The 13,374-nt window shown below is 42.0% G+C and overlaps 1 protein-coding gene across 5 annotated transcripts in view; it reads right to left on the bottom strand.

Moving 5' to 3' along the window:
- DECR1 (2,4-dienoyl-CoA reductase 1) overlaps positions 1 to 13,374 on the bottom strand; it is a 57,060-nt gene that overhangs the window by 41,146 nt on the left and 2,540 nt on the right. For 4 of the 5 annotated variants that reach the window (XM_033933407.1, XM_033933406.1, XM_033933404.1 and 1 more), the window contains 2 exons: positions 7,930 to 8,132; positions 1,015 to 1,072 (listed from right to left, as the gene is read on the bottom strand). In XM_033933407.1, the coding sequence (XP_033789298.1) occupies positions 1,015 to 1,072; positions 7,930 to 8,051 (180 nt within the window). In that variant the 5' untranslated portion in view covers positions 8,052 to 8,132. Of the gene's footprint in view, positions 1 to 1,014; positions 1,073 to 7,929; positions 8,133 to 11,448; positions 11,603 to 13,374 lie in introns of those variants that run through there. The other variant, XM_033933408.1, reaches the window with a different exon arrangement.

Raw genomic sequence — 13,374 nt, forward strand, 5'->3', positions numbered from 1 at the left:
AGTACATGCACACTCTAGCCATCTTTTCTAGTGCTGTCCAGTTGCTCATATGTTTCTTTAAGGCAGTGTCCCCACCCCCACCAGGTCTGCCCACCATCATGTAAATTCTGGCATTTGCTGCCAGTTCTTTTCCTCACCTGACTGCAAACTTTTCATATTTCCCCCCTTTCATATTTCCTAATCCTTTTAAACAATCCTCACTGCCACACCACTCACTAATTCCACTGATTCTCTTCAAAGACAAATCTGTTTCCCTCACAGCCCCTCCTTCTTGTGATTAGAGCAGCCTTTCCATTGGCTGGAGCCTAGCACAGCCTCTGCAGTGGAAGGGGGAAGCATGCAGAACTATAGTGAGCTAAACTCTGAAAACTATCCACACACTTGGCATCCTGCTTACTTTGAGACGGGTAATTTATAATTTATTTTTTTTTTTTAATTTTGAAAAAAAAAAAAAAAAAAATCCACAGATAGTTGGCAATCCTAGCCTCCTGAATCCTGAGCATATCCGATAGTGTCCCACCTAAACTTTGGACCCGAGGGACATGCCTTGTTTGTCTACGCCTTAATCCAGCTCTGTGTGCATTACTGTGATTCCATATAGCACTCAAAACTTGGTGAGCAGAGAGACCAAAGATTTTACATCTTCACTAACCTTGGTGACTGTAGGGCTAATTAAGAAACTTGTTAATAAGACTCTGTAGAGGGCTCGAGTGTTAGCCCACATATTGCTCTTCTGAAAAGCAAAGCTAAACATGGCAAAGGTAGTGATGGAGGTCAGGACCATAAAAGAGTCGGGGATGACTTCAGATATTTATGGGAAGAGGGCAGGTAAAAGACATGAAAGTGAAATCTCACCTAAGCAGACTAGAGTGACCATATGTATTCTGTTACTATGTTTTCAAATTATTCTCTGGCATTAGCTATGAATTGACAAATTCTCAAATCTCTGTTCGACTCAGGAAAAAAACAAACTCTCAACATACTATAGGATGTTGAAAAAAAAAAAAAAATTACCATATTTCCAGTTTTTGAAGAAATTTCATTTGCCGTTTCTTTCAAAACATCGATCTTCCTAGAATAAACAAAGGCTTTTAGTTGGTTATATAGTTTTATGCACTGGCGCAATGAATAAATTTGGACTTTTAATTATTATCATCGATCTGCTGTTTTGTTGCCTATCTGCCTGTTTTGTTAGACCTCTATTATTGACAAAATCCAGGCCAAGATTCATCCAAACCATTAATTTCTTCCAGGAAGAACTGAATTTGTGAAAAAAACAAAGATTCCAATAATTAAGCCACCAAAGTGCTATTAAGAACAAGGCAATAATTAGCAAATAGGATGAATCTTAAGAGATTATGTTCTTACCTTGCTAATATCTTTTCCAGTAGATAGGTGCATCATTCTGGACAGTCGGGTATTCTCCCCATGCCTGCGAGCTGTGCAGAAGAAATCCACTCCAGATTTTCAACTGCACCTCCTTCTCCAAAGAGCTTTGCTGCCCCCTTCAGTTTGTACCAAATCAGGCAATAGTCTTATATAGGAACAGATAAGGAGGGATACGGGGAGACTCCCTGAACTACAAATCTGTTCTGATCTGAAAAGTATAACAACACAGGTTAAAACATTTTAATTGAACAAAACATTGATATAATCAGACCAATCAGAAACATTTATGGAGCTCAAACATTTCTCCAATGAATTATTGTAATCTTCATACACTTAAAAGGTCTTACTGACATCAAAATCTCAGTTTTGACTCAAACTTTTGATTGAGACAGTAGGCAGGCAGAATAAATGACAGGGCAAGGTTCCAGAAAGACACACCTATGTACTAGAAAAGATATTAGCAAGGTAAGAACAATCTCATTTTGTAGTGCAATAGGTATGTCATTCTAGAGACTGTAGGGACGTACATAAGCAGTTCCAAAAATCTAGGGTGGGAGCTGGTAACCCTGAGGACCTAAAGACTGTCCTCCTGTGCTGCCACATCTACCCTGCAGAACTTGGAGAACATGTGCAGAGTAGACCAGGTCGCTGCCCTACAAATATCTTTGAGCGCAATCATCTGAGCTTCCACCCACGAAGAGGCTACGCTTTTTGTGGAATGCACTTCAAGGAGACTGGTGATTGTTTGCCACAGGCAATATATGCTGACAAGATGATCATCCATATCCATCTTAAAATGGTAGCCTTAGACATCGGTCTACTGCATCTAGCCTGACTGGTGGGCACAAACTTATTGTGACCTCTAGATAACACAGGACAACTCTCCTCAAATCCAGCCTTTTCAGAATCCGGTCCTTTTTCTTTGACCCCGTGATCTGAAGCACTGGTAATCTTACCTCTTTATTGACCTGAAACGCTGAAAAGACTTTTGGCAAAAAGTACAGAACTGTGCGCAAGGACACTCCTCCCTCTGTGATCCTGAGGAAGGGCTCCCTCCACAACAGGGCCTACAGTTTCAAGACTAATCTCACTGATGTAATGGCCATGAGGAAAACAGTCTTGATGTTTAAGATCCAACAAGGACGTCTCCTGAATATGCTCATACGGAGCCTGACTGAGGCCTTGCAAAATGACGCTAAGGTTCCATGATAAAAACGGTTATTTTACCAGTGGTCTGAGTCTCGGTGCCCTTTTTATAAATCTGACTGGATGTAAAGCCAGAGGATCTTTATGTTCACGGGCTCTGAAGCATGAAAAGCCCGCCACTTGGACCCTGAGAGATGCCACTGCTCGGCCTTTGTCGAAACCTACTTGGAAGAATGTTAGCACTAACAAGATCAGAGTACCAAATAGCTCCACCTGCTCCTTCATGTATCAGTGATGAAATGTCTCCCATGCCTTAGCATAAGTAGAGACCTTTGGAGGTTTTTTGGCTCTGAGGAGAGTAGCAATGACTACAACTCAGTATCCTTTGCGCTCTAACACTGCGAACTCAAGAACCATGATGTAAGACCAAAGCGATCCAGATCTTCTATGATTACCGGGCCCTGAGACAGAAGATCGGGCTGCACCTACAGTCTGAGATGCTTGCCCCTCTAAAGATGCATTAGGACCACGTGGCTACGAGGACTACTCTCCCTGGGTGATTTGCTATCCTATGAAGTATTCGCTTTTTGGCTATGGTTGGACTAGGGTGTCTAGGCCTTCGCTTCCAGGCTCAGATTTTTGTCTGAAAAACTGGTCCGCCTTCTTGCTCCTCATCATAGCCATCAGATCGACAGTTGGCTGACCCCATCGAAGAACTATGGATTGGAACGCTGCTGCAGATAACGTCCACTCTCCCAGGACTAAGGTCTGCCTGCTGGGGTAATCGGCCTAGACATTGCCAACTCTCACTACATGTGCCCACCAAACAATAAGCTGTTTTCCAGGCTCAGCTGCGCTCTCTTGGTGCCAGACACATGTCACAACTGTAGCATCGTCCAAGAAAACTCAGATCACCTGTCCTTCCAGATTCCTCTTCAGCTTCTGTAAATCCAGATGAATGGCCCTGAAGTCCCAGTCTGTTAATGGACCACTTTCTCTGGGAGGCCAACCACTGCCCCTGTACTGGACGTCCGTTACAATGGTCTTCCCAGCCGAACAAGCTGGCATCTGTTATGAGAATCACCCACAAAGTTATCTTGAGGGGTATGTCCCGCAACAATGACTGTGGACGGAGCCATAACCCATACTGTGGCGGGATTCTGGAGTCCATGGGAGAGTTATTTGAAGGGAGTCTGTTTGTGGAGACCACCAAGGCAGCAGCACGTTCTGGAGAGGAGCATGTGAGCCTTTGCCCGAAAGACTACATCTCTAGTTGCTGCCTTGGACCCTAGCACTTGAAGGTAGTGTCATGTAGACAGGGCAGGCTTAGCCATCAATTCCGTTATCTGCATGCAAAACTTCTGTCTGTGTGCTAATGGAAGATAAACCCAGCCTTCTGCTATGTTGAATAGCACTCCCAGTATTCCAGGGATTTGGAAGGAACCAGTTTGCTCTTTTGAAAATTTACTATCTAACCAGGCTCTGTTCAAGTTGGACCACTTGAGCCACTGCTTGTTCTCCTGAAAATGACAGAGCCCTGATCAGCCATTTGTCCAGATATGGGTGCACTTGAATCCCTGCCCTGCAGAGATGCACTGCTACCACCACCATCACCTTGGTGAATGTGTGAGGTGCTATTGCCAACCAAAAGGGGAGTGCTGAGCACTAATAATGACTCTCTAGCACATGGAATCTCAGGAATCTCCTTTATTCTGGAAATATGTGAATATGGAAGTAGGCTTCAATCAAGACTAGGGAAGCTAGAAATTCCTTCAGGGCTACCGCTGCAATGACTGACCACACAGTTTCCATGCCAAATCGCAGAATCTTCAGGGACTCGTTGACATGCGATATCCATAATTATTCTCCAATTTTCTCAGCCTTTCTTGGGTACTATGAAGTATATGGAATATCTGCCCGAGCCCGATTCTTCTGCGGTACTGGCTCCACAGCTTGAGTTTCTACAAGTCTCTGCACTGTTGCTACGACTCTGCATGGCTTTTCTGGGTGTCCCACCAAGGAGTTCACAAAATAGTCTGTTAGGGGACAGATGAACTCAAAATTGTACCTTTCCTGAATGATCTCCAGCACCCAGCGGTCTGACAAGATCTGTTCCCAGACCTCCGCATACGCCAAAAGCATTTCTCCTATCTTCAGGGGGAAGACTTCGGACCAAGAGTCATTGTGTCCTCTTAGAGTATGAAGTAGGACAAGGACCAGTGGCTTGGCTTTGCCTAGGCCTTGTAAATCTCTGTCTTGATCCCTGATAGAATATCCAAGATAAGGCTCGACCTTAGTACTGATGAAAGCACCTGGATTTTCAAAACCTCTAGAGGTTCTCAGTCTGCTGTCAGGCACAGACTTTGGCTGGTGATCTGCCACGCTAGCCATCAGATTGTCCAGAACCTTTACATAGACACACAAACATGATGGCAGATAAAGGCCAAATGGCCCATCCAGTCTGCCCACTACTTCCTACTCTCCCTAAGAGATCCCATGTGCCTGTCCCATTTCTAGACTCTCCACCACCTCTACTGGGAGACTATTCCATGCATCTACCACCATTCTGTAAAAAATAGTATCTCTTTAGATTACTCCTGAGGAAGAATTAAGGGGAACAGATGGAGTAAAGACCATGAAACTGGAGGTGAAGATAGATCCCTGTGAACCCTTGGATTGACAGAGACATGGTAATGATACATTAAGCCTAAAAAGCACCTTAAACCAGCTATTAGAAGATCATATTTCTTATTCAATTTATCTTTCTCTGCTGGCATAAGCAGTTTTCAGAAACTGGTAACCATCTACTGACAATGATAAACATTTAAGAAAAAGGAAAGTAGCATCATGAGAAGGAAATTAACACATAACTATAACTCTAGGTCAAGTTGACTTACCAGAAATAATATCAACCACAAGGATATGAAATTGATAACTGTGCAATTAAGTTCAGGAATAAGGATGGGCCTTGCTCAGAAATTAGTGACCTTGATATTAAAAGCACATATGTCAGGGGAAATTAGGAAAGCCATTTGACAATAAGACATCACGCTTCAATATGACTCAGAAAAGTATATGTTTTGCCCAATTAATGAAATGATAATGAAATGACAATTATGAATAACAAATAGAAATCAAGAACATAGAATGTACTAACGTGGTCTTAGGTTGTTAAGAATGTATAAAAGAACAGTTTACTAGTGTATTAGTCAGAACAGATACCAGGTATACAGAAGCTGGCTTTCTGTATATGTATGCTCTGTTAACTCAATTGGCTAAGACTTATCCTTTGTAAGCTAACTATTATTGATTACTAATAAATATATTACTTATACAGCAAATTGGGATGTTGTGTGAGGTTACTGATGGAGACTTTGGTCACAGTCTTCACTCCTGAGGCTAACTTCATCCTATGCCTTCTCATTCTGGAGCTTCCTATCAAATGATAAGACTGGTCTCACATGCATTTATGCCACTTAGGTACTTAAGCATCTCTATCGTATCTCCCCTCTACTACCTTTCCTTCAAAGTATACATATATGAAATCTTTAAGTATGTCCCCATATGCCTTATGATGAAGACCCCCAACCATTTTAGTAGCCTTCCTTTGAACAGACTCCATCCTATATATATCTTCTTTGAAGGTGAACATCTGTTGACACTCCTGTTGTTTGGTTATCTTTAGAGAACCCTAAGGAGCATCCCAGTGCTCCATTACTAAAACATTCATATCAGGATGCCAGAGAAAAAGACGAGGGTTACACTCGCTCTCCGCTCAGGAAAGAATACTGAGTGGAAGGGGCCTGTTGGGAGTCTAACTCCCGCAAGGAGTCAGTAAATGAGCTATGAAAGCACCGAAAGTATCCTCCCTTAGCTGACAACCACCATTGCTTCCTGTGTACTTGCTCCTGTTTGCAATCCTATATCTCCCAGCAGGCAAGACTCACTCTGTGATAGCAAGGGTATACAGACTGATCCCTAACCCTCCGAGTCCCTGACAGAAAAGTCCCCAATGTCCTGGCCAGCTTCTGCCAATGCACCCTGGGAGTCCAAGCCCCCTTGCATGCCACCAGACCTCATATGAGGATCAAGGATATCAAAATAGTCTGCTGCAGCAGCATTTCAGTTCCAAGAAACAGCTCAAAAATGCCTTAACTAAAAGTCCCTTTTTCAGCTTTTCTTTGTTTTTTTCATAATTGTCTTCCCAGAATCACCTGTCCATTTTACATTTTGTCCCCATCTGTCCTGTACAGCATCTGTTCACCCTGTCTTTATCCTGAGCTTCTCCCCTCTGTATCCCTCTCCATTCTGCTGCATCTATTATCCCTCTCTCAGAATCCCCCCTTTTCAAGCAATGTCCCTGTCTAGCAATCCTACGCCCATCTCAATGCTCTCTCCCCATCAAGCATTCTTCTCCATGTCTGTCCCTCTCCATGCCCAGCATTGCTTCAGTGTCCCTGTCTGTCCCTCTCCATGCCCAGCATTGCTTCAGTGTCCCTGTCTCTACGCTCAGTCCCTATCTAGAATCTCTTCTCTATGTTTATGTGCCTCTCCCTGTGCAGGATCTTTCACCCCTGAGCCAGCCTCTAGCCCCTCAAATCTACATCTCTCACTCATCCCTTTCACTCTCACCCCCGTCCCCTCCCCAGCCAGCATCTCTCTCACTCCTCATCCCATGGTCTTGCACGGTTGCCTCAAAAACTCACAGTAGCCATTTCAGATAGTGGCTTTGCAAGAAGCAGGAGCATAGAAGATTATTCCTGCCTCAGTTCACTGCTACACCACCAGGGCTTTAAAAAGGTAGGTTTTTTTAAAAGCCTGGGACATGGGATGTGTCAGAGTTGACCGGGATAGAATCCTTCTGTTCCCGGCCCACTGCTAGACCACCAGGGCTTACAGCAGGCCTGGGGGAGGCCTGCAACATACCAGGGAGAGGGGTGGTTGGGCACTGATTTGAATGTAAACTATAAGCCCCCATTTTGGGGCCATTTTTAGGCCCAAAAATCTCATTTTATATTCAAGTATATATGATATCTATAAAAATAATTTCAGAATCAGGTTATGTTATTTTTAGGAAGGCCTTAAACAGCTCTATCTTTAAAATATAAATGTGCCTAAAAACATTATAGCTTTTTTTGGCTTGAAAATCTGTGAAAGATAATGTTGCTGTAATTCTGAGGTAACTGAACTTCTGCACTGAACTATAATATGTATATGTAGAATATATGTATGAAATGTTGTATTATTATAATAACTGACATAGGAACCAAGGATAAATAAAACAAGTGAAACAAAACACTGTATATTACGCATAAGCCTTATTTTGCACTGTATTTCAAAATTTGTCAGACTTCAACAGAACTTAATATGTGACATTCAGGCAGTGGCACTTACCTGCTTGCTATAGCGCATTCTGCACCCAAGCTGGACAAGGCCATTGTCATGCCTTTGCCAAGACCAGTGCCTCCACCAGTAATAAAAGCTACTTTTCCTTTAAATGAATTGGGAGGCAGCATGACTGTCTGGAGAGGTGGAAAGAGCTTAGCTTGCGGTAAGTCTTTGCTCTGGTATAGCACCTCTGTTCCATGACTGAAAAACTAAAGTAAAAGAGAAAATTAACAGTAGAAGGTGTCTGCAGAATAAGATCTGCATGTAATAAGGGTGAATAAAAATCAATGATTTTTTTTTTTAATTACATTAATTTAAATAGAATTTTTTAAAATACTGTAAAATGTTTTTTTAAGGAAACTCTATTTAAGATACATTATAGTACAAAAGTTATTCATCATGAAATAAGGATTACTTTTTAATTATGTAGAATTAAGCTATATAATCATGCAATGTTTAAATTTTTTGGTAACTTAATTCCATTAATCCATTCATAATGTCACAGGCAATTTTTCTATCTAGAAGATATTAATTATCACAGATGCTTGGTTTTTCATTTCTTAAAACTGAATTTGTGTCTACAGAGATAATATGCTTCTTCACAGCAAAAATGTTATAAAATACACAGAGTTGAGAAAAAGACCTTAGCCCCATTATTCTCGTTGGGGAATTCCCTCTGCCATATCACTGATGATGTCATCAGTAACACAGCACACGGAAGGCCCTGATGAGAGAAGGCCATGAAGCAGCCTGTTTAGAGTGCTACTGGCCCGACGCTGCTCTGGAGGGAGGTATGTAGGGCTCGCAGTCGGCGGGGTTCGGATGGGAGAAAAGGATGGGGGATCAGTGGAAGTTCAGCTGCGCTGCGAGGGCGAGTGCTCAAGGGTTCAGCTGCAGGAGAGATGGATGGAAGCTGGGCAAGAGTTCTGCTGCACGAGGGTGGGATGGAATGATCTAAGCTAGGCAAGGGTTCTGCTGCACGAGGGAGGGAGGGAGGGAAATATGAAGCTGGGCATGGGTTCTGCTGCACAGGGGAATAGAGGGATAGAAAGATGCTGCAGAGGGAAGGCACAAGGGGATGAGTTAGAGGGGAAGAAAGATACTACACATTTGGTGGAGAGAAAGGAAAGAAGAAGAATTGGGGTGAAGGAGAAGGGAGAGATGATCATGTACATTTGTTTTATACAATAAGACTTACGTTTTCATGCTTTGCTACCTTTTAAAGACCAAAACCTTTTATATTATGACATTTACATTTAATTTATATTAGTTCACACAAACACTCCATTCATTTGCTCTTGGTCTGGCCCCTCTGTCAAATTTAAGAACCCATTGTGACCGAGTCAAAAAGTTTGCCCACCTCTGATCTAGGCCATACCATCTTAATAAGTTCTAATAGGTGCTGGCACTGTCACCTAGACATAGGAACATTAGATCATTTACTTTTTTATTGCCCTAAGATATTGATTTTCTGGAGATCCATTTGGGGACATATTAATAATATTTTAGAATCTGAGATTCCGTTAACTTATGAAATAGTAATTTGTGGTACCATTTTACATATCAAGGATCCCCTAGATAAATATAAAAGATGTCTCTTATTAATTATGACTAGTACAGCTGTACAAATGATAACACGAAACTGGAAGAACTGGGATCGTCTTAACTTTACATTCTGGTGGGCAAGTTTATGTCTAATTTACAAATATGAGAAAATGAATGCTGATTTATTAGGGAATACAAAAACTTTAACTTAATTTGGGGCCCATTGTCGTCTTTTGTAGAATTATTATAGTTATGATTTTTTGTTATTAGATAAAATGCACATCCAGGGAGGGGGGGGAGGATTATAAGGGCTTTTAATTGATTATTTATACAGATGAAAATAGGAAAAAAGAGTGGGGTTTTTTTGAGGTTTGATAAATAAGTCTGATTTATCTTATGAATAAATTAAGTTTTAAATATGTATACTATAACTCTGAACATATGATAAATTTTTTAATTACTTTAATAATGATTAGGAGGGGTGGGGAGGGTAATGTTCTAAATGAATCTTGTAAAATTATAAGTGATGCCTAAAGTGTTAAATGTATAATCTATGATGTTTACACTTATTGAAAGTGTTTTAAAATGAATAAAGATTTTATCTATATATATATAAACAAGTGGAATGTACCCAAGCAGACTCAAAGGGTAGGGGAGGCCGATAATTTCTGAAGGATGACTGACAAAATCCAAGCATGCTTAGACTAGAACAGTGGTCTCAAACTCAAACCCTTTGTAGGGCCACATTTTGGATTTGTAGGTACTTGGAGGGCCTCACAAAAAATAGTTAATGCCTTATTAAAGAAATGACAATTTTGCATGGGGTAAAACTCTTTATAGTTTATAAATCTTTCCTTTTGGCAACATATGATCAGGCCATATCCAATCTATAAAGCTTCCCAAATGAATGCAGCAACAACCATATTGCTGCCCAACAGATGACCTTTGGAAAACAAAAACACCTAGGCGTTCACCCAAGAGGTCGCCTGTGCCCAAGTCCTCTCAATCTTGGAGGCATTCTTGTTTCTATAAAAGTAAGCTACCTTAATGGCAGTCTTGAGCCAATGGACAATGAAACTTTGGATGCCACCTTGCCCTTTTCTAGGGCTATAGAAAAGAACAAAAAGATGATTTGAGAGACAAAAATTAATTGTCGCCCACACGTACCTAAGCAAAACTCTGCAAATTTCATTAACAGTAAAGTCTCATTCCCAATCCCCAAAATAGGGCCGACATACATCCTGATTCAATGGAAGTAGAAGGAAGAAGATCACCTTGGGAAGAGAAGAGAAAATTGCACATCCAGGGGGGGAGGTGGGAGGAGGAATATAAAGGTTATAATCAAATATTATTATAGATGGGGGCAGGGTGGTTTATAAGTTTAAAATATGTCTAAGTGGATAAATTTGTAATTTATGTTTAAAATATGTAGTAAATTACGGTACAGATTTATGATAGATTTATAGATTCTTGAATAATAAAGAATAATTTGGGTAGGAGGGTTATTGGTCTGTAAGAATCTTGTAATATTTTAAGTGATGTCTATAGTGTAAATATTTTATTTATTGTTCTTCACTTATTGAAATTATTTTAAAATGAATAAAGATTATTTTAAAAAAAAAGAAGTGTTCCTTCATTTTTTCTCTCTTAACAAGGTGATCTCCCGGCCTGCCCTACCCCCTCCCCCCCTCCCACTGAATTGTCTGAGAGGGAAATCAGAGGTCCTAACAAAACAAGAGTCTGAAGATTTGAAACCCTTCAGGCCAATTGTGATTGCCATCAGGAACACTGTCTTCAGAGTGAAGCCTTTAAGGGAGGTCAACTTCAGAGGTGGAAAGGGAGGACCTGAAAGAACATTCAGAACTAAATTCAAATCCTGGAAGGGAAGAGCTGAATGGTCAGGAGGATGCAACGAGTGACCCCTTTCAAAAATCAAACAAATGTTCACATGATTGGTAAGGGAAAGGACCAGGATCTTACCTTAGAAGCAAAACAGCACTAACTGAACCATAAGCGAGTTCACCTTGCTGCAGAAAAGCAAGGACCTTAGGAATCTGCACCTTCCAAGTGTTAGGCAAAAAATCTCTCATAAAACCTTTAAAAACTAGATAGCTCAGGGAAGTGGAATCAGATTCTCCTCTACCAGAGACTAAGGGATGCCACCTCCAAGGCCATGCCCAACTCCAGGGGCTGCCTTGCTTGTTGATATAACCCAAGCGCATGACACTGTTCACCATCAGGTGGACCATCCTTCCCATTTCAGAAGCAATTCTACCATTGTCAAACTTGATTGCTAGGGTCTCCAGGCAGATAGACAGACCAAGAGGCCTCTAATGGGGAGCAGTAATCCTGTGCCACCTTGTGAAGACAGTGAGCTCCCCAGCCAAAGAGGCTTGCATCAGCAAGAGCTACCACCCAATCTAGCAGATCTAATGGAACTCCCCAAAGCAGATGACTGGGACTGTCCAACCTTTGTGCCCCATTCTGGACAGAAATGGGATCCAGTGACAGAAATCCTGACAGGCTGATACTCAACAAGACAATAGTTACTAAAAGGGACATATGTGGGTCCACTTCCAGGGTGGAACCTAACAGTTGAAGATAGTCCCAGTCCATCTTCAGCCTGCACAGACTGTGCTCCTTGGTCTGGAGCTTGAATATAGGACCCTTCATGGGGTCATCTGGAGGAACATATCTGGGGTTTCCCACTCTGCCAGCTTCATGCAGGAGAACACCTTAAGCATAAAATGCTTTGGAGGCCAAATAAGACCCTCCATCATAAGATCCCCCTCTGATGGCACTATCAAATGGGCCTTACAGAAGTCTAGGTCCTCCAATACCGAGTCAAGAAGGTATGAAAGCTTTTCTCGCCAAAATAAGAGAATGACAGATGAATAACTGCTTTTCCATTCCCCCAAGGAAGCCCAAAGGCAACTGAAGGGCCAAAAGGCTCCCTATGTTCCCCAAACTCTGGTATAACAGGAGCCACATATGTGGTCTCCCCTGCAGTGCTTGAGCCCTGGACAGGACAAGAGCCCCCAAAGCCCTTCTCTCTTCAAAGAGGAGCCAAACTCTATCACTAGAACCTGCTTAACAAGCAGGACTAGGTATTGGAGCCAATTGGGTCTTGGGATCCCTCAGTGATTAGGGCCAGGGTTGGTGCAGAAGACCCCCCCTTTCCAAGCTCTAATGGGAGCTGAGAAGGCTCCTACTGCAGAAACACTGCAGCAGGAGAAAAATCCTATGAAGACAAAATAGCTGCTGTTCCTAACAAAGACATGGGGGCCGCAGGTATGGGGACTGCTTGCATAGGTCCCAGCTGGCATTCCTGGTAGTGTGGCTGACATGCTCAGTCCTGTCCCCTGCCTGGAATTCAGATAATCCCATCTCCCTGTCAGTGACTCCGAAGCAAAACTGGAGCTCCCCCCCCCCCCACCACATTTATCTTCATTCAGCTAACCAGGCAGATCAATGCAGAAAGCTACACATTAAGAGCAATCAGCTGATGGCTGAGCGCACATAGCTTCTAACAAATCTAACAAGAATGTTTTGCCATCAATGCAATAAGCAGAACTTGTATATCAGTCAGGAATCAGGATAAGCCCTACCTGATGCATACGCACAATGTTCTGTGGCAAAGCAACAAGTACTATGCACATGTCCAAGTGAAACAAAAGCATCAACAAACCTTTGTGCTAGTGCTATTCTGCAGGTAAATATCAACCTCACAAAAATGCTGGCACATAAGATTTTGTGATGTTTTATGTGCAGAACACCATCACTTCTGTTTAAGCAGTTACTGTTATGTTTGCAGCAAAAAATCAAAAACAAAAACAAAAACTGTTATGTTTTTGATTTTTTGCTGCAAACATAACAGTAACTGCTTAACCAGAAGTGATGGTGTTC

This window comes from Geotrypetes seraphini, chromosome 2 (assembly GCF_902459505.1).
Source record: "Geotrypetes seraphini chromosome 2, aGeoSer1.1, whole genome shotgun sequence".
NCBI classification, from domain to species: domain Eukaryota; kingdom Metazoa; phylum Chordata; class Amphibia; order Gymnophiona; family Dermophiidae; genus Geotrypetes; species Geotrypetes seraphini.